This window comes from Anoplopoma fimbria, chromosome 20, assembly GCF_027596085.1.
Source record: "Anoplopoma fimbria isolate UVic2021 breed Golden Eagle Sablefish chromosome 20, Afim_UVic_2022, whole genome shotgun sequence".
Taxonomy (NCBI): domain Eukaryota; kingdom Metazoa; phylum Chordata; class Actinopteri; order Perciformes; family Anoplopomatidae; genus Anoplopoma; species Anoplopoma fimbria.
The window spans coordinates 16,936,896-16,959,081 of record NC_072468.1 but is presented as its reverse complement, the minus strand read 5'-3'; the positions used below and the strand labels follow the sequence as shown (position 1 = coordinate 16,959,081).

Sequence of the window (22,186 nt, the reverse complement as noted above, 5' to 3'; positions counted from 1 at the left end):
GAAGTTATTTTTATTTATATTAGACTCTTGAGTGTAAAAGGATGCCATTCAAAAGGAGCATTGATAACCATACAAACTCAATTCAAGGGGTTAACAAGGTCAGTCGGCAGGGAAGGGGGATTCAATGAAATCTCCAACATACCAGACCATATATACACAAAACATCTTGGAGAGATCTCAGAAACCCAATGCTATACATAGTTATTATTGCTAGTTACGGTAGGGCTACTGCAGCACCAGTAGCAAGAATCATATTGCTATGTACCTGCTGTCATTGCATGGGATTTGTAGTTCTCCACTCAAGACTCAAGTGGCAGTTGTAGTTCTCCATTTAATCATTAAAACAGGGTCTTGGTAGCCCTCAAGTATTTTTTTTAAAGAGCACATGTTCATGATTATTTAGATATTATAGACAGTGAGATATACAGAATACCATATGGTAATACAAGGAAAATACAGAATTGCCACCTATAAAAAAAGTAATAATAATAAAAAAAAACAAGATACCAAGTGAAGGAACTGCATTAACCATTCACAGAAAAAAATGTGTCTTGTTGCTACGTGCCAGTGTTTTTCTACAACAATATTTATATAAAAAATTAAAAATAAATCGGTGGTACTGATACATTTAAGAATATAAAACTACAACGTAGTAACGTCAATACCATTCTGACTTTCCTCACCACTGTTCACAGTTTACACAGAGTTTGGACAGACGAGGGGAAACAATTTGGACCAAGTGGACTTGGTTCATATTTGCACAACCATCCTACCAGCAATATTATTGTTGTTTATATATCAACAGTCCATTTAAGACCTGTTTCTTTTTTAAGTGCTTCTATTAATAATAATATTCAGTGGTACTGACGTTACGCACTTTGAATTCACACCTAGCATTCATTTTATTTAGATTAGTTTCTTTTTCATTTCAGTAAAGTGTCCATTCATATGAAAACTAAACTTTTTTTTCTATACATTTCCTAACAAAAAATCAACGTGAATACAGGTTCCTCGAATGGGCGGGGTTGGGGTGTGATTGATTTCCCCCGTAACCAGTCAGCATGCTGGGAGAGTACTGTACGTCCAGAACAGGAGAGAGGTTGAGATGGTCCAAGGGAGTATTGAGAGAAAATAAAAGAGAGGAGAACAACATTTGTTATTCACACATGATCAACTCAAGAGTAGAAGACAGCACATGTTTAGCTCACTATCTGACCAACAAGCCCTAATATGTTCATGAATAAATTTGAAATATTTCAAATAAAAGTCAAAGGAGAAGTAAAGTTGTAAATATTACTGCTTTACTTTATTCCCTCCTCAAAAGTAACTGTTTACAGTCAGACAAGAAGACTGTAATGCAAAAAAAAAACAACTCATCGTCCACTAATTAGCTTTTTCCAGATTTCAGCTGCATCTCATGGTCTTCATCAACACATGCAGTTTGCTCATTTGTCATGGAGATAGCTAAAATACAGTGCTTGGTTATGCAATAAATATGTGGCAGTTTTGAAACTCCATCTGCTGAGGAAGACTGTGAGATGCGACTGAAAGCTCCAGAAAAAGCTAGTGAGAGGACCTTTTTTTCTTCTTAAGCTTTTAATTAACGGAATAAACATAAAGGTTTACAGTCAATTAAGAAGATTATTTTGACAAAAATAAATATATAACATCAAGGTCCTATTGTTAGGTTATTCTGAAGCTTTCAAATGTATCACATGCTCTCCCCAGTGCATGATGTTTGCTCAGTTGTCATGGATATAGCCAAGTTGGGATGAAACTAAGTTTGGTCATGTGATAACATGTGGTCATATATACAGTACAACTTCCTCAGTGGATGAACATGAGATGCGATTGAAAGCTGCCAATTTCACGCTGAATGTTGATTAAATTAATTTAAATTGTTGTGGTCAAGGTAAGGGGCTCTGTTAAATGGTCAGATAGGGCATGAACATGAAAACATGAGTTATGAACATTAAAATCAGGAGTGCAAATGTTTTAATTCTCATTTTTGTTTCTGCAGGTTATGAAGCATAGAAAATAGAAAAAGGCCAGCCGACAGGGTCTCTCGAGGGTCACCATGTTTGTCCGTTTGCTACCGATTAATTAAAGCGAGCGTGTGCACTAACAGCAACGATTAAATGGCACAGATTGCGATGGCGTCACAAGTACAGAGGAACTCACAGAGGGGGGTGGGGACTGCCTTTCAGTCAAGGGTAGGCTCTCATAGCCAGGGTTGCCATTGGAGGAAACGTTTGGAGTCCTGTATAGAGATAGAAAGAGACAAGGACGCAAGAGAGAAGGGAGAGGAGGCACGGAGGATGAAGGAGAGAGGGAAACAGGGGTGAGACACATTGAGAAAGACAGACGGGACGGAGGGGGGGGGGGGGGGGCGGGGTGACGGAAGCCAAGGAGAGGTAACAGGAAAGAAGGAGAGAGAGCGGTTAGAAATATAGTGCGGAAAAATCAGCGCGCAGTAAAACTAGTAGGTATAAGTACTACTGGCACTTAAGCAAGGCACTGAGAGCACCAGCAGCAGGTGTACAGTCCACTCCTGACTGACGATGCACTGCAGGATTCATGCAATAAACTGCAGTTACATGCATTTAGAGCTGGAATGTTGTTTTCCTAATTAATCTGTTTATGTGCATGATAAACCCCAGAAAGCTTTTAGAGCAATCCTGAGTAGATTCCATTCAAGAGGAGTGGACTGTATTTTTAGTGCTAGCTGAGTTTCTGAGCCTTGACAGTTCGGTTTAGTCACTATCTTTGTACTTTTGTGTTAATATTAGATATGGGAGCACTCAAGATGATCAGCTGGCATTAGAGTAGGAAGTTAAAAAGCCAACGATTAGGTTTCTCAGAGCTCTGACTAAGCTTGGAAACATCAGTAAGAGGGAAAGAGAAAAAAAATAAGATGAGAAAATTTTAAGAGGGAAATAGGGAGAACCAAAAAAAGGAAATTGAGGTAAGATAAAGAGCAAAGGACAGATCCAGAGAAATAACTTGAGAGATACGGACAACACAGTGAGGAGACAGATGAGAGTGATGCAGAGGGGTGTTTTGTTTTGTTTTTTAGCGAGGGGGGTTACCTATAGTCAACCTGAGCCTCACATCGCCGGAGTTTTTACGAGCGCTGCCTCGTCAATGACACCCTCCCCCCAACACAGCAGTAGTCTACTACTGTTTAGGAGACAGGACGCCATTTGAGACGAGATCTGTGAAAATGACCGAGCGGCCTACATCGTCTGTCCTGAAACACTCGACAGACGGATAGACAGACACACAGACAGACAGACAGACCTCTGGAGTTGTGTCTGTTTCTCTGCCTACACTCTCGTCCATATTGACCTGTCTGTGTGTCTGTCTGCAATGCATGTGCTTAACCTGGCAGCTCTGTGGATTTGGACTACATAGAGTCTATATAGAAAGAAAAATGTGTGAACCTAGCTAACTATACTGCACCTCAACTACTCTGTAGTAAAGATAACTTTGCAACATCTGTAATGTATATAATGAATACAATTAATGCTGTTTTAGCAGGAAATCTGTGATTTCTTTACCAAAAAGACTATGTGTCTGCACAAAAATGTCTTAATAGTGCTCAATCAGTCTCTCTGTGTTTGAGTATACTTTGTGTACATCCTGGTCTTTTTAGGATCCCTGTTCTGGGGGGCATCAGTATAACAGTTGCCCATAGGTACACATCTCGACCCAGAAGCACCAGCTTTATACCAAACTGTATCTACGTGCAGCCTCCTGATACAACTAGGATGTTCTGTCTGTCTGTCTGTCTGTCTGTGTGTCTGAGTGTCTGTGTTACTCACGGGAGGGGCGGCGCACTAGAAAAGGGGGGTGTCCACCCGGCCCCCGGGTAATTATAGAAGGGGGTCATGGCCCCTCGCTGAGACCCCGAGGCCGTCGGTCTACGTGCCTGATGGGAGGTGAAGGGGTCCTCACTCTCGCTGTCCGAGTCTTCGTACTCTTCTGATTCGCTGTCGTCGTCCATGAAAGAGACAGAGAGCGGCATGTGTGAGCAGAGAAACGAGGAGTACCAATGCGCCTTTATACCTTATTCTCTTAATGGCTGTATTTATTCTTGTAGCTGCATTATAAGACATATGACACCTACATGACTATCTCTGTCACTATTTGTGATTATTTAGACACTAATATTGCAAGGAAATAAAAGATATAACATGCACACTTCAGATGGTCTAAGTGACGTATTCATCCACAACTGGTTAACACAGAAAACATCTAACTAATGATCTACAGGACTGATGCAGCACCGATCACAAACTAGCTAATCTTGCTGCTAGCTGACGATACTTGAGGAGGATTCTCATGGATCTTAGGGTACCTGGAACTAACTACCTACTCCACATCCATCAAAGCAGATCCAACAAACCTGTGCCGCGGCTACCAAACTCCTGAACATGCAAAAAACAAATTAGTTTAAAATCTATAATAGAGTTGAGGAGAGCCAAACTTCATTGTATTATATTACTGTATTATACTCTTTTTAAGCATGCTAGACTTTTCAATTGAAAATAGTCAAAGCTAAATTTAACCAACTAACCCTCTCATACACTCCAATTTCTTTTCACATTATATGCCACGCAGAAAATCCAACATTTTGTATGTTTTCCCCATTATCGTTAACGAATGGAGGAGAAAACGAGAAAAGTCCTTGGATTCATTGCTCTTCAGTACCTTTAACTAACATCAATATATGTCGTCTTGCACGGTCTTGTTCTTTCGTTTATGCTCGGCAGTTCAGTGTTTAAATGAGTGGTAGTGTATGAAAATAACATGATAAAGTTCTATTTGTCTATTTGTCCAACTGTCCCCTATACCTTACATACACATATTCACACTGTCTCTCTCACCTGGGGAAGCTCCTCCAGGCGCCGGGCAGAGAGCAGAGGATGGCGGTGAAGGCCAGAGCAGAGAGGAACGAGTAGAGGGAGAGGTAGAGCAGTCCCTCCATCCCATCGTAGCACAGGCCTTTCAAAGAGTCAATGTAGTCCTGAAAGAGAATGGATAGATATATCAACGAATAAAACAAATCATTCATTTGGTATTAAGCTTTCATGCATGCAAGCACTGCGCCTTGGGTTACCTTATTCAGACCTCGGCAGTTCAGAAGTGCCACCAACTGATGAAAGTTGCCCTCTGTGGAGTTGAGTATCTGCTGAACCTCCCTGAGTGACTTCTACCATGACGAACAAATTCAGAAGAGTTAGGGGAAAAAAATCGCTGAAAAGGTGTCAGAAATGTTTTTTCTTAAGCAGCATATTGAGACATCATGACATACCTCCGCTTTGGGGAACTGTGTGAGAGCATTTCTGTCCAGACTGGAGAGGTGTGTGTGAATGTTTGACAGAGCCCTCTGCGACTGGGTCAGCAGCTGCAGCCAACAAGTCAGTAGGGTTAAGCGCTTTTAATTTGCATTAATGCTCAGATATACCATTTATATGCTTAGCGAGTAGCTATTTAACGGGAGAGCAAATCATTTAAGGACAGGACACGCAGCAACAGCTGGGCCTCCCGTCCTCAAATAATAATTTGTCCTTGAGCAAGTCTGACATGCAACCTGTTCACTTAAATCAATGGGGGTAAGAGTGTCAGCTAAATGCCAGCTATGTGTTATATACATAAAGATGTGACTGACTGGAGGTCACATTACCTGCTGGAACGGACTGTTCATGCGCCTGCTGCAGGTCAGGTAATAATCCAACACATCTGAATGGCCAGCAAAACACCAGTGCACAACAGATCAGTGCATAATAGAAAAAGATGTGGGGACATTTAACTGTCATTATATCAGATTGTGCTGACATACGCACAGTTGGGAGGTAAATCTAGGGCATTGCAAAAATGGGAAACAACTAGAAATTTGTTCAGAAATAGGTTGATACTGTACCTGAACTGGTCCCAGTGTTGAAGTGGGTGGAGTTGACTACAAACGTGTTTGGATCCGAGCAGAAGTCACTGAGAGCCTGGCAGAGCAGCGAGAGAGGATGACAGGAAAAAAAAACACAGAAGGAGAGAGAGGGACAGATGAGGCGAAAGAGGGGAGGGCAAGAGAGAATGATCCCAAAGGAAAAGTTAGTAGACACACTGACCGACTGACATACTTACCTCCTCAGATATCTGACAGCAGCTCACAATATGGTGGCAGATATTGATCCGCCTGCATCACACGCTGACCTGGATAAACCTGTCCTCTGCTCTGATATCTATCTTTCTTTCCATTAGCTCATCATTCGTATCCTCACCTCTGTTGACCAGTTTTTCCAAATCATCTCGATACACTGCTGGCCTATATTTTCGAAAGAGGATGCACTCAGGTCAGATATTGAAAACCCACAAACCCTCTCAGCTTGATGTCGCCCCACCAGAAGAGGGAGTGAGAGCCACACAGAGAGCCCAATGGCTGATGGGAAAAAGTGCCGAACCGGGACAGAATAAAGTGGGCGGGCCCACAGCTGGCCCATTGTTTCCCTGTCAGTGACCAGGGACAGAGAGGCTCTGTTTGGACCCACAGGCCTTGGGACCATCTCCCGCCAGCTCCACATGACACTGGGTCTCTTAAAGTGGGCAGCAGTTCAGAAAAAAACAGCCACCATTGACCCTCTTCAAACACCCCCGGTCTCCTCTTCAGAGAGTTCAACAAACTTCACAGAGGAAACTCAAAAAGGACACTCCTCTGTTTGAGACATAAACACTCAGTCTGTGCTTTGTTCTTGATAAATATTACTGCCTGGACTCATGCCTGAAAGATACAGCACACTGGTGGTGTTGTCATGTTTAGACTTTAAAAGCAGAACAGAGAAACATTGTCCAGCAGCATGTTTGGGAATTTTACTTTCACAGGATCTACTCGCACATCCACCTTCTTGCATGTTCAGTCTGAAGCCCCAAGAGGCCGAAGTACAGCAACAGCTTTAAGTCTGTCACTGCTGATGGAAAGCTCTCTCTCTCTCTCTCTCTCTCTCTCTCTCTCTCTCTCTCTCTCTCTCTCTCTCTCTCTCTCTCTCTCTCTCTCTCTCTCTCTCTCTCTCTCTCTCAAGCTCCATCTCTCAAGCTCCATCTCTCCCTCTAACTGATCTCAAAATGCACTCTCCCACTCTTCCTCTCCCCTCCTCGGTCATGTTGAAAGCACTTCTCTTCATCTTCCATCTCTACTTCTCGAGCCAAACGCCCACACACTTGCAAACACACTTACACGAAGAACATGCACTTTAATGCACAAACACAATTTGTTCACAAAACGCACTTGTGCACACGCGCATTGAATCTTTAATCTCTGCCCCATTTTCCTGCCTTTTTGGTCCTCTGCCACGACTGCAGCGTTCCCTAGGAGGCAGATCTTTTCAGTTTAGCACAATGGGCACAGAAATCACACACACACACACACACACACACACACACACACACACACACACACACACACACACACACACACACACACACACACACACACACACACACACACACACACACACACACACACACATTGCTTTGCCGTCCTGTAATTCTCCCTTCCCTCAGCTGAAGCCAGCCCATCCCTTCCATGACAGTCCCATTCACTTCCTATTCCTCCAGCGCTTCATCTCTACACTCCCTCCCTCCAGCCCTGGCCTCCGCTCACCAGAGCAGTTTTTCTGGGTCTACTCACCACCACAGTGGCTGTCTCCAGGCCCAGGGAGCCCCAGCTTAGGAAGAGAGCCAGCCACGCCAGCACGGTCATCCTGTGGAGGGAACAGACTCTTCAGCCAAGATGTCACCCTGACCATCAATCCAGAGTTGTGTTGTTCTGTGTCTGAAGATAAAAGTGTGTGAGTGCGAGTACTCACAGGATGAGCAGCCAGCGGGCCTGCTTGGCCAGTCCGAGCAGGATGAACAGACACACTATGAGGTCAAGCAGCAGCAACAACACGTAAGAAAGCCACCTGTAACAAAGAAACACAACAAACACAACAAACAGCGAATGCCATTACATTAAAAACTGTTATAAATGTTTGTATGTGCAAGTTATTCTTGACCTTAGAACAAAAAAAAAGTATAACTGTGTGAACTGAGGGCAATACATTTTAGTCAAAATCATAGACAACTGATGTGTAATACTGTTTTATCACTACAACACTGCAGCCAGAAATTTGTAAGGAGGATCTGTTATTTTAATTCAATTATATGGTCTTTAGCTTTATGTTGTTGTTTTTATCTACGGTTTTATTTTTTTTGTATTTTTTCACTATGTTTGGATAATCAGAGTTGGTAGATTAGGATGAATTCACTTTTATTTTGATGTTTTTATTGATGAATAAATTGAACCTTGACCCTTCAACAGCTCCTCCCATTAGAATGGTCTGATGTAATTGGTTACCTGTGTTAAGTAGTGGGTTGCAAATTTGTAAAATAACAAATGTAAGTTTTGCTTTTTGTCAGGGAATGATTTAGTATACATCCAGTTCTCTGCTGTTCCAGGATAAAACATGATGAGATGAGACAATCTGGATGTGAAGTTCAGTCTTGAAGTTTAGATTGAAGTATGAGCTCCTCACAGAGCAATGAAGACAACTAAAATATCTACCTTTTTCATTTACAAATTAAAACTTGGCTCCTTGTTTATTTATTAAAAGTTTGACTTGTCATTCTAGCCAGTATTTTCTTGATGATGTGTGAAATATGCAGCGTTCCTTTTATCACATTTTTCCTCCTGATCTGGGATTAAAACTTGCTATCTTTCTCAACCGTTCCATGAATTAAAACTAAGTGTAATAAGAGTATTGCAATTCTGTTAACAGAACTGATCTGGGATATGTCTCTTTAAACAGAAATTAAACATTAACCTAATGTGTGTCTGAGTAGCATAATCTGCTTTTTAAGATAAGGCAGACACAAGGCTCCATTATATAAGATCAGGGAAGTGGTGAAGTTAGGTTGAGGTTGAACCTAACTTCACCTCTCACTGTTCAAAGGGAGGGATGAATTACATTGTCTCTGTTTGCTGTGTGTGGTTAGTTTATGGTAAGCAGTACTTCCATATTGTCATCATTATGTAATATAAAAGCATCCTATTAAACCAATATGAGCCAGAACATTTTGGCCCTTTTGAAAAAAACATTTCCATTGCATTACCTCAACAAACCCAGCCATCCTGATAAACATGCAACATTTATATTTATAAAAGGCTGGTTCAGATTCCTCAGCCTCAACACTATAAACAGTGTTGATAAACAGCCGGTACGTGTTTGTGATTGTGAAATTGATCCAGATGGTTTATGCTCCTATAAATCTGCGTTTTTACTACATTAACTTGTCAGAATAGGAAACGGTTATAGGAGCAGACTGGGAACGTGTGCTGGATGCAACTAACGTTTGCAGGCTCCAAGTCACAGAAACTGGTTGATAAATGTAAAGCAGTTAAACATGAAATATAGATAAATCGGTCTTGCAAATACATTATTGAATCCTTTTTAAAATTACATCACTTTTTACTCTAATAGCTATAAAATTGGTATCCATGGATTGGTTGTATTATAACTCCTGATGATTCTGCTGTACAAGTTGTAAAAAGTAATATTTGTGACTATCTAAGTAAATCTATGTGTTTATAACCACAATGTTAAACTACCGTATAGGAAGAATGGAGATACCCTATTGATTTTGTTGTAAACTGCTAAAGCATGTTTTGGGAATCATTGTTTCTTACACAATTACAAAGAGCAACCGCTACATTTATGAGCAAACCTATCAGAGGTCAGATTGATGTCAGAAAAAGGACATGAAAAGGAAAAGTGGGAAAATCCTCTTATTTCCCAGACAGCTGACTAACGCTGTTTACTGTTGTTGTTGTTGTTGTGGCGGTTGACAACATTTCTGGGGCATTTTTGATTCTACGCATGAACCAAAAATGTAGGAACTATGCAGTGACTTAATACTATTTTTTATTGATAAACAAAAAAATATGAAATCTAGCTGAGAAAAATCTATTTTATATCACAGTAACACTTAATTTTACAGTTTGCTACTGATTTTAGTGACATTTGTTTTTATGTTCAAAAAACTGATCAATTTACAAAAGAAAATATTGCATAAACTGCGAATTATTCATTAATAACTAGAAAAACTGACAATGTTTGCATGTTCAGGTAGCACATGAAACACTTTATTTTCCTTCCCGTTGGAGCCAATTTAGGTCGTTCTTTCCAGCGGGCTTCTTTGAATTTTGTTTTAATTATTTGAAAAATTCAGACCCATTAAACAAATAGCTAAAATGCAGTTATAACAAATTATATAAAATCAAATTATGGGGTCATCAAGAAATATATGTGTATCATATTTATATTGTATTGGGGGCCATGTATCTAGATATGCACTGAATCAGATCCAGGCAGCACTAAGTATAATTTAATAATAACAATCTATGAAATGAATCTACATCGACTAGTCAGATGGAGATCTGGACAGCATCCTCACCTGTAGTCCTCATTGACCATCAGCGTGTTGGCCGCCCAGCCAGGTGAGAAGGGGCTGGGCATCAGGCCGCCGGTAGGCACCATTGTAGGGGCCACAGAGGGAGGTACTGGGGTTAGAGGTATGATGGACGCCCCGCTGATACTGTCGTTCCCCAGGCCTGCATCCACACTGGACCGAGCCAGGGAGATGGAGGAGAGGAGGTTGATCACGTTATCAGATAACCTCCGGCAGTTCCGCGTCGACGCCAGGAAGGGTTTACTGCCAGTAAAGAGCTCCTCCATCGAGGTCAGGGGGCCGGAGACGGACAGCTGGAGCCCAGATATTGTGTCTGAAATCTTGGAGTGGGAGGAAGACAGAATGTGCGGGGAGTTAAGTGGGACGGAAACCACAAAATAGGAATGATGATGCTCATAAAATGGTGGTCAGCTTAGAGTGGTTTTGTTATGGAGATAGAGAACCAATGATTGTACCAATTATGTACCACTCGGTGTCTCAAGTTGCTATTACATGTGCCTCATTTTAACACATATTTGACTTTTACTTTGCAAAGTACAAAAGGATTTCCTTTTACATGAAAATACTTTAAAATATACAACAAGTTTCTTAAGTTGGCTAAGACAAGATCGTAGATTGCAGCAGTACAGACACAGAACACAGCGCACTCCTTTTGAGACATTTTGTATGACTGTGCAATCATGATGAATAATTTGTTATCTTTCTCATTCAGAACAGGGTCGTTAAAACCTTTTCTTTGCAGCTACTGCTTTTTAGAATTAATTCTTGTTTATTTTACCTGTATATGTTTTTCTATATAGGACATACCTGCAACATACATTCCTGTATTTTACATAAATGTACATAACTGAGTGTATAGTTAAGTTACATAATTTAGTTACTTAGGTTTTATTCATGCTTCTTCTTCACTATTGTATGATCTCTCTGACATACCTCGTCTTCTAGCAGCATAACTTGTTTTTTTCCCCGATTAGGTTTTCTTTTGTTTTCCATTTCAGCAAACTTCCTGTTATTTTATTCCTATTTTTGAGTTATTATGGGTTTTTTTAAATACTATAAATATCTTTCATTAATTCTATGTGTCAATGGCTGATTGAGATATCAAAGATTTCACACAAACAAAAGTACCTTTCTGAAAATTTTAATAACAAACGTTTTTTTCAGAATAACATATATAAGGAATTTAATAAAAATTTAACAAGGGGGCGGATGCGGGGTATATCAAAGGTTCCAAAAGTGGGTGCAGTGTGATGTAACATTTATTTATTTGATTTTTTTTAATATATATTTCTAATTCATAACATTTTTATTTTACATTTTTTGCATATGTAAAATCAAAAAACATGAGCATTAAACATGAAAATCACTGCATCATTAATATGTCATAAGACCCTCAGCAGCTTAAAGAGCTAAATGAAGACTGAATCAATGCAGGATGTCATGTGTGCATTTTTCTCTGCTTGAGCTCAATATCCATTTGAAAATCTGCACAGCAAGAGAGAACTAAAATTGCTGATCTCACTTAATCTCATATTATTTCATATATGTCAAATTTTACAGCAATTGTCTATGTTTTGTTAGTTCATAAATTAAAATATTTGTATATATCTGGAAGATTGAACTAATAGCTAAGAAGGTGCACATGTCTGTGTGTTGTGTGGGTAGACACGAGGCCATGAAAAATGATGAAACTGAAAACAGTTTGGGGAGCACCGGGGTGAAACCTCTCTGATTGGATATTCCTATTCTGACCAAACATCCAGTTTAATGTGGGAGTAAGTTTATTGATAAATGTGTGTTATTATTCACATTAAGACAAGTAAATGTTTATATTAAAGATTATAATAATTATACTATTATACGTATTATTCTGTCCAGTGTCTGCATGCCTATTCCCTTATAAAGCTATTGTTTTATAAGATAAGATAATCCTTTATTAGTCCCGCAGCGGGGAAATTTGCAACTGAAACCTAAGGGTCAGAAGTTTGAATCTGACTTTCTTTCTCTGACCAGATGTGAGCATGAGCACACACACATGCACACATATGCACACACACACACACACACACACACACACACACACACACACACACACACACACACACACACACACACACACACACACACACACACACACACACACACACACACACACACACAGACAGACAGACAGACAGACATACACACACACACACACACAAGCAGGTTAGATATTCTCACAGTTTACTTGTGGAATTGCAACACTCACCAGACTTTCTTTCTCTGACCAGATGTGAGCATGAGCACACACACATGCACGCACACACACACACACACACACACACACACACACACACACACACACACACACAGACAGACACACACACACACACACACACAAGCAGGTTAGATATTCTCACAGTTTACTTGTGGAATTGCAACACTCACCAGCATATCGATGGAAGCTAGCGTATAATTGGCTGTGAGAAGAGACGAGGTCAACTGATACATCCCATCATTAGCCTCGCTGTTGCCATAGAAACCGACGCCAATGGCAACACTGCAAAGGGAGGAAAAAAGGGAAACATGAAAACATTGTGGGAGGTGTATACATAAGTGTGTCTGTGTGTGCGTGTGTTTGTGTGTCTGTGAGGGGATAGAAGAACAGATAGCAGAAGCATAAATCTAATGTTTAATTCAGTGTGTATGTACATTTTAAATTAATGTGACACAAGAAGATAGAGCTGGAGAGGATGGGATCTGTGTGCTCTGGATGAGCATACCAACAGTGGAGCGCAGGGGAAGGAATAAACAGATGATGGGGAAAAAGCTGACTCTTAGCACTCAACCGTTAAGCTACAGCAAGGAAAATGTTCGAAATGTTAAACAGAGCGACATGTTTACACATCTTTCCGTTATTCAAATATTCAGATTAAGGCTTGGGCCAGATGTTCTGCAAATCCCCTCAAACCCGAGAGGAATGGTATGACCCAATCTCCCACAAAGTATGTGACCCAGATTAGAAAGCAGGGGGAAAAAGGAAAAAGGAGGAATGTGTGTCTGTGTCTGTGTGTGCTTTGCGTTTTCAAGCTGCCAAATGTGGACGCTGTCTAATGCAGCTGCAGTTCAAATAGGCTGCTTTTGTGCTTGTGACAAAAAAGGCCACCATCTGGAGGAAATGGTGTCACATAAAATATGTTCAAGAGGTAAACTGCAGCATTATTTTTTCATCCTGTCTAGCGCAGAGAGCTCTTGTATTGAGCATCAGAGGAGGAGACGATTACATTACATTACGGTCCATGAGGGGGAGACACGAACCACATCAACCTACAGTCTGTATATGATGACATCATTATGACAGATGAAATCAGATCCCCGGTACATTATGTCCTGTGATATAACAGAGCCATCCCAGTGCATATAAACGTGCGGGGAATGGACTGGGATATAATAAACAAGCACTGCTGAAGCATTACATTGCACTGTAATTGTATTACAGCACCCACAGCTGGGCTTGTAGCTTTTGATATAAAATGTCTGATGGGCAGCTGAGCTTCCCCTCAGTGACTTCCACTTTACAAAAGTGTTCTGGACAGATGTCAAGCAGCATTCCTGTATAAGGTCCATGCAGGGACAGTGTACTGACTTGATGACTGCATGGTCACCAGATCTGAGGGGAACACCGGTGGGTGAATGACTTCTGTACTGTAAGTGGGCGAGCTGAGATCATCCTTACACACACGGCGATGAGGAAACCACTGAATTCCTCACACACACACACACACACACACACAAACTGACACGCACAGTGCGGTCACAGGCCTGTGGTCGGTAAACAGCTACTTAACGTGACCATCAGCTGTCACCCAGGCCTCCTCTCCTCTCCGGTGGCATTGGTGACTGTGTGAGGGACTAAAAAGCACATGACGATGGAGAAGGTGACAGCTTGTGATTCACAGTCTTGTTGTTGTTGTTATTCCAGTTAAAATGACTGTACTTGGAAAACTTGTAATATGTTGAAGTAATTGTGCTTTACTTTAGAATTTTTACCTTCTATTACTCTATACAACTCAGTTTAAATTCCGACAGAAATATTGTATTTATTGCTGCATTTATCCGACAGCTATAGTTTCTAGTTACTTTTGCAGATTTGATCTAAAATCATACGATAAGCATATGAAATCCTATGCATTTTTAAAGATTTAACCAGTATTTCCCAATATTTTTGGCTTGTGACCCATTGTACTTACTCGTGCCCTTTGTCACATTGGCAGACATCTAAGAGTTGTCTGCAGCCTCAACAAAAAAGATTTCCCCTTTAAACTTGTCATATGGTTTCAAATAAAGTAATAGTTCAACTTATTTGCAGAGAGATGGATGAGAAGCGGGATGCCACTCTCGTGTCAGTACGATAAATATGAAGCAACAGCCAGAAGCTATTTTGGCAAGGCATAAAGGCTTGAAACAGGGGGACAGAGTCAGGCTAGCTGTATTCAGTCTTTATGCTAAGCTAAGCTAAAATAAAATGATCTAACAAAGTTGCAGGCTCTTGAGTGGCATCAATCTTTTCATTTTACTTTTCTGCAAGAAAGCGAATAAGCGTATTTCTCAAAATGTTGTTACTTTATAAAATTGTTTCAGGCTCAAAGAGGTTAAATAATCCCCTTGGTTAACTAGCTGCACTTCTACCAGCTACAACACTAAAATTCTACTCATGCATTGATGCATCAATGTTAACAATGTACTAATCAGATGTCCAAGAAATATTCAGCTCTTTCTTCTAAAAGTAGAAATACCAAAATACCAGAATACACCACTTTAAGTAAAAAAAGCTCTGGTTGAGGTTGAGATGTAGCTAACTGATTGCTTTGCTGGGTTGTTTATCTTGTATGTTATTGTGTATCATATTTCATACGTTTGTAAAAAATAACCAGTACTTAGTTACTAGAATAAACTAATGCTTGTATTAGTATGTTGTAAACATGTTCTCCTACTCAAGTAAAATTTGAGTATATTTACAGCTTTGCACTGACACTGACAGTTTAAGGATGTGAGTACTTCTTCCATCACTGTTAAAAGGCGACTTGTGTATATCGACGTAAAAAAATGAGCTCTGTGGTTGTGATGACTCCTCCTTCTCACCAGCACAGGGTGACAGACGCCACCGCCACCCACGTGACACAGCAGATGCCCCGCCCCTTCTTCCCGCTGTAACCGTGACCTGTGCTGGCATCTTCGTCCTCCTCCTCCTCCTCTGATCCTTCGCTCCGGTCGCCACGGTGACAGCAGCAGTAGTGTATGAGGAAGGAGAGGACCACCAGGAGGGAGATGACGAGAGCTATGGCTGACAAACTGGACAAAACCAGCAGAGTCTGAGAAAAAGAGGAGGAGGAAAGGAAACGATGAGTCAGTGAATGTGAAAAATAGCACTTTAATTCCATTTTTAACAAGTGGGGACGAGCAATTTGAGATGGTGAAATACCAACTAATCCTGTTAAATTCCATAGCTTTTCATATGGTCCCGCCCCCATTAATTAGCAGAAGATGGTGACTAAAAAGGTATGAGAATTTAAACAGTGTGCTTCAAAGAGGCGGAAAAATCAAGCATACAGATTGATTCACGCTGGATGCAACAAAACATAAACGTAGATGGAAATTTAACGCAATTAATGTGAGATGCTTCTTGACCATCCATGCATACATCAAAGGCTTTAACCCATCAATCCCTGATCTGCATCATAGTGAATATTAATGTCACTAAGCCATATCAGACTTTGCTTCTGATCAGGCTCCATGTCATAAAGTCAACTTTACTGAAACGCACTTTGCTCCAACACATATCTACAGTATTATCCTTCACCCAATCCGTCTGTCACCCCCCATTCCTCCACCTTCTCTCTACTGTATCTCACCTCCTGCTATCCGAAGCCCCTCCCCACCGCTCCACCCCACCCACCCCTCTTTTCCCCACGCTCACCCTCGCTCCCACTCTCTTTCTCTCCCCCACTCTCCCCTCTCTTTCTTTCTATCCACACCACTGAATCTCTATTAATAATCTGTGACCTACTTAAATACATTCACTGCCACTCTCTCTCACTCCCACTCTAACTCTCTCTCTCTCTGTTTCTCTCTCTCTCTCTCTCTCTGTTTCTCTCTCTCTCTCTCTGCCCGGTCTTCTGTTCGGCAACCTCCTCGCATTACTCATTCCCTCTCTCATTCTTTCTCTCGGTGCACTTTCAGTCTCTTTTGTCTTTCTGTTCTGCAGGATAATTTGCGTCCCCCCCCCCCCCCCCCCCTTTGTACCGCAGAGAAGTCACAAACATGCCACTGTGAGACACTGCGAGCGTTTTGTAAGAGAGCCTGTTGGAGGAGAAGGAGGATGAAACCTTGCATTTTGCTGCAGAAACTACACAGTGCAGAAACCTGCTAGAGGACCATGTTAAATCTCATGCAATCCCTTAAACCGAAATGCATAAAATAGCAGGCAGAGGTGCAAGTGACAGTTTGGAAGAGCCCTGCAACATCTAAAGCAAGCTAGAAAATGTAAAGAAGGTTAGATATGAGCTAAGGGGCTCTTGGAGGGGACTAGTGCAACCATCCCACTGGTGATTAGGTCAATGAATTGGCATGAAAAAGTTTTTTAAAGGGCTATAAATGCCATCATAGCTCTGCAGATTGTGGTTACATTCAGGGGTTTATGGAGCAATTTAAAGTGTGATCTAGAGCAAATTGCCCATCATCCAGTCACTCAATTCTAGTACAATACACCTGTAGAGTTATAACTACAAATGGGGAAACAGGGCTGTAATTATTATGCAACGTGGCACCTCAGATTGGACCGTTACTGTACAGCATGTGGTGTGGCAGGTGTCTGTTACCTGCTGGTACTCCCAGCTGTCGGGGACAAAGATGTTGTCCTTCATCTGCATGGTGAGGTCCAGCCGGGGGAGGGCATGACACACTCTCACCCACAGTGAAGGGGTATAGCTGGGCACCGTTGTCATGGCAGCCATTTTCTACTGCCACTGGTCCCCCTCCTCCACCCTGCGGGATGGAAGGAAGGAAAGGAGGTTGAGAGCAGCCAGGATGTGAAGTAAGAGCAGAGGAGAAGAGAAGAGGGGAAGGAATGGTGAAGGACTTCCTGAGCTGAGAGAACAGAGAGGACGACGCAAGCTCTACAGCCAATATGTCCCTCGTCCATACGAGCTACATGGAGACAATTTATGACCAGTTATCACCTGAGCAAAGTAAGGGTCAAAATGTCAGCCACAGTTACTTGAAACCGGCTCTTGGGAGTTTTGCAGGTAAGAACACTCACCTCACCTCAGAGGCTGAGGTGAGGTGAGTGTTCTTACCTGCAAAACTTCAGGTACATAAGGATTTAGCTTCACTGATCTGAGATCAGTTCCTCATGGAAACATGATTGAATAAAGCTAAATTGTTATTAGCTTTACCTGCCCAACTATTTGCATTAAGATTTGAAACAGAAAATAGCTTTCTTTCGTTGAGCATGTAATGAGCTCAGACCTCAAACAACTTGCCAATTAATTCAGGCGATTAACAGAAAATGAATAAATAGCAATTTCAGTAATCATTTAAGTAATTTAATAATTAAGTATCCGCTGTTTCAAGCATTTCATATTTTTCTTAGTTTTATATAATCTTGAATTGGATATCTTTGGGTTTTGGACGGTTGATTGGAAAGAAAGACAATATTTCATAGCAACTCTGGTTTTTGACATTTCATAGCACAAACGCTGAATCGAAGAATCGGAAAAAGTAATCAAAAGATTAAACGATAATAACTTACTAGCAGCCAGGGGGGGGTTTCGCCTTGAACACAGGGAGATTACGTGACCATAACAAATGGCTGTTATTCAAAGACCTCTCTCTTAACCTTATGAAGGGTATGTGCTATAGGAGCAGCATGGATTATATAGGGGATATATGGTGTCTTTGAAGAAGTCTTCCTGGCAGAGTTTATTCAGGAGAAGAACACTTTATAAGGCACCAAGAGGACCATTATACAAAACATTATATATCTGACTGCATTATAAAGCACAGCTTACCAAAGCCGACCAAGGGGGAGAAAGTAGGGTAAATACAAAGGGCAAATCCGGTTAGCAGAAACATACACTGGAATCCTCATTGCAATGAGGGAGCGGAGGGGGAACAGAGGGGCCAGACGAGAGCCTGGTCGGCTTCTGATACCGGCTGTCCAGATTAAGAGACCGTCAGCGCCTTACTGCTTAAGAAAGGAGCGTTTCAAGACCGCTCAAGAGACGAGAGCACAGAGACGACCATTCACAACAAGAACACTGATGCTCAAATACAAAGGGTTATACAGCTCAGCCCAATGCTGATATTACAGACAGATACAATTCTGCATTTCATCCAATAATGTCAGATAGATTCTTAAATAAATGCTTTTATTGTTTTTTAATGCAGCTGTTGTGTATTCAATACAACTTTCAATCAACACAGTATTCTACACTGCTGAGGCTTTTTACTGTCCCTATTGATTCTGCATACTGTGCATGATACAGTTTAGATTAAGCCACGTCACAGTCAATGCCAGACAGTTTCCCATTCAGATTTGGGGCGTTAATGGCTCAGAACAAGTTAACAGCTCACCCACTGGCCAGACAGGGCGGCTGTAAGCCCATTACAATAAGCCTGTTCACCTTAATGGTTCCAGCAGCCCAACTGTCACAAATCGAATCATTGCCAACACTCCCATTTCCCTTATTAAAATTGTGCTGAACATAATGGTTCACACGCTGTGAGGGTTGCATCCATCCACCACACATCAGCAGTGCAAACAGACTGTGTGTTGTTATATTCATACGTTCCTTCATGACCATTTATCTTCACTGAATTCATTTGATTAGATGCGTTTTAGGAGCTGTGAGGCAGATCTATGACGATTATTTATCAGACTTAGGAGACGATAAAAGCTTTTTGAGAGGCATAATAATCAAGTGAGGAAATAATTCCACAATCAAAGGAGAATCAGTCAACCTGTTGTGATCACCAACACCAATGAAGTGGGTCAATATAGAAAAGAATTTCCTGTGATTGATGACTAACTGCAGTAATAATGATTTTCACCGTGAGGCAAATAAGAGGCATAATACAGCATATAAAGCCCTTTATCAAACATATAGATGAAGAATTATGAATCACCAGCCAGACAGCAGGTTATCCGTCTTATTGGGATATCACTTCTCACACAAAATCAATTCAAGACGTATGTGGAAGAAACACAGAGTGGTGACAGACTTCAGGTCAAAGTTCAGGTAGGATTCTCCTGCAACCCAAAAAGTTATTGAAGCAACTTAATGAGGTGCTGATGGACGTGAGGGGAGGGGCGGGTCACGGTCCTCTGGAGCAGCAGTTACTCAGCAGTTGTCACAGATAGGAAGTCTCTACTTGACTTGATGTCTCCTGCCAGCTCGTTATCATGCCTGTTACCATTGCATAACTGAAGCCAAATAAATGTGGATTTGAGTTCAGTCGGTGGGGAAGAAAAAGAAAAAAAAGATACAGACGAGGAGCGAGATGGCGAAGAAACCACCTACTCTCTCTTCCAACCCTGAGCTCTTGAGAAAAAAAACAAAAAAAAGACGGGGGAATGATTCTCCTGCGTTCAGTCTGCACGGAGCTCAGACGACAGAAGAAGAACGAAATCACTTGCGTGATATGAGACTCCATGACGTCTGAATGTAAAGAAAAGGGCCATTTTGTGAGGCAGCTAATGAGAACGAGGCTGAGGCATCTCTGTCAGATGAATTTAGGATCATCTTTAGCACAGGAAATTCATCTCCACCTTCATCTTTTTATGGCAATGCAACCCTCTTGAGCAGAATATATAATCAATGTAGTCCTTCTGCTGCTGAAATGATGCAAATTTCCAATTTGCCTCATAAAATATTTTATGATTCAGATTACAGCCTGAGTGTTCGTCTAACATCCTCCTAACAACAACCGTAATGACTGTAATTTATGAGAGAACATTACAGTCCCATGAAACACAACATCAGCCAGGAGAAATTAATCAACATCTTTATGAAGGATGCAAAGTTAGTTTTATCTACTGATGTGAAGCGACAGGAAAAATAAATTTCACTTTACATTCATCGGTAAAATTAACGTTCAGCTCCACAACAATGAACCTTCAAAGTGAGTGCAGCCGACCGAAGGTAAGTGTGTGCAGCTCATAGTCAGTAAGTCAGAGGGAATCAGTGCTTTGATGTGTGCAAGAGTCCAGCATGACAAGTTGATGGTGACAAAACGATTCGACGCGTCTGACCGAACAAACCAATGCAGAACAAAATATTAATATTATCTTGTAGATTAGAACAAATATTCCACAACACATTAAGGGGAAATATCAGACAAATTAAACTATAACTGGGTGGGAAATAGATAATAAATGCAATCAAACAAATGCAGCATCTTATTATACAAATGTCTATCGGAGAAGATTCATCCAATAAGTGTGATAGCTGGAAATATAAGCCTGAATCTATTTTGGCAATATGGTGTATCTGTTTCATGATCATCCAGCAAGCAAATTTGAAAAAATAAGCATTTATTCAAATGAGCAATATACTGTGATGTGATGTAATGAGCATTCATCATATTTCACTTGATTAAGGATTCATCTTTCCACCATATCAATAATAATAATAATAATAACAACAATTAAAACAACAACTAAGCCATAGAAGAGAGAGATCAGTCTCCTACCTCAGTCGGTTGTGTTGGGAGGTTTCTCTCTCCTCCTCGTCTCTTCACTTCGCCGGCGTCCGTGAAATATTAACCCACTCAAAGGGGTATACTGCCAACCACCAACGCTTGATGCTCTTGAAAAAACATCATCCTAAAAAAAAAATAGCTTGGAGACATGCCAAAAATATGTCAAAATGGGTGGAAAAAGAAGGAGCCAATAATTCTTGCAGTTATTGGAATATTAAATAGGCGGTAATTGAATGGTTGTCTGGTGACAAGACAACAGTGGAGAGGTGCTTGTGTTGATGGATGAGAGAGGAGCTCTCAGTGAGAGCGAGTGAGTGAGAGAGACAGCGAGTGAGAGAGAGAGAGAGAGAGTTAGAGTGAGAGAGAGAGAGAGAGAGGGATTAAGATTGAGGAGACACCCCTAAGGGACCCTTTATCGATGCATTGTAGCCCCTCGTAGATTAACGCCCAAGCGACTTCCCAACACATCACCAACACGATATTGCCCAAAGATAATTAATCTGTTAACGGGGATTAGCGGGGTCTAACCCCTCACTCACTTCAAACTGAGGCACACTTGTAATGTCGACCCCCACCAACCATCCACGCACACTCCCATCAACCTGACCAATCTCCGTCCAGACCACCACACCGAACCCTGACCAGATTACTGAGAGGAAGAGTACAAAAGCATCCAACTGTGTGCACTGGATAATAGTGAATATAGAATTTTAAAGAATCCACTCACATGTTGTGTGCAAAATACTGAACTCCTGGACTGTTAAGGCTGCAACGTGTCGAGAGCTAATGTGAGGTAAAGATGCACATAGAATTAGAGTAGGAGAAGCGAATAAGCACCCATCGATGAATATGGGGAGGGGGGAGATGCAGGGGAGCAATATGAAATACTGAGGAGGGAAAAAAGTGGGTTCCCAGGGAGTGATGCTGAGAGAAAGAGGAGGGA

General features: G+C 41.3%; 1 protein-coding gene across 1 annotated transcript; it reads right to left on the bottom strand.

The window, feature by feature from the left end:
- Positions 1-32: 32 nt before the first annotated feature.
- On the bottom strand, positions 33-21,323 carry ttyh1 (tweety family member 1). The gene is made up of 15 exons (XM_054621717.1): positions 21,235-21,323; positions 17,361-17,526; positions 15,625-15,854; positions 12,931-13,042; positions 10,489-10,823; positions 7,863-7,958; positions 7,685-7,757; positions 5,927-6,002; positions 5,690-5,745; positions 5,318-5,410; positions 5,123-5,215; positions 4,890-5,029; positions 3,825-3,992; positions 2,182-2,260; positions 33-1,075 (listed from the first exon to the last, which is right to left on the bottom strand). The coding sequence occupies exons 2-15, from the start codon at positions 17,493-17,495 to the stop codon at positions 992-994; spliced, it is 1,770 nt and encodes a 589-aa protein (XP_054477692.1). The 5' UTR covers positions 17,496-17,526; positions 21,235-21,323; the 3' UTR covers positions 33-991.
- Between the last annotated feature and the right edge of the window lie 863 nt (positions 21,324-22,186).

Bases quoted from the DNA above. Each gene is read 5' to 3' on its own strand.
- ttyh1 (XM_054621717.1), bottom strand. From the start codon at position 17,495: ATGGCTGCCATGACAACGGTGCCCAGCTATACCCCTTCACTGTGGGTG. The intron at 5,746-5,926 runs GTACAGTATCAA...CTGGCCATTCAG, and splicing joins CAACACTGGGACCAGTTCAG to ATGTGTTGGATTATTACCTG. The intron at 5,216-5,317 runs GTATGTCATGAT...TCGTCATGGTAG, and splicing joins CACAGTTCCCCAAAGCGGAG to AAGTCACTCAGGGAGGTTCA.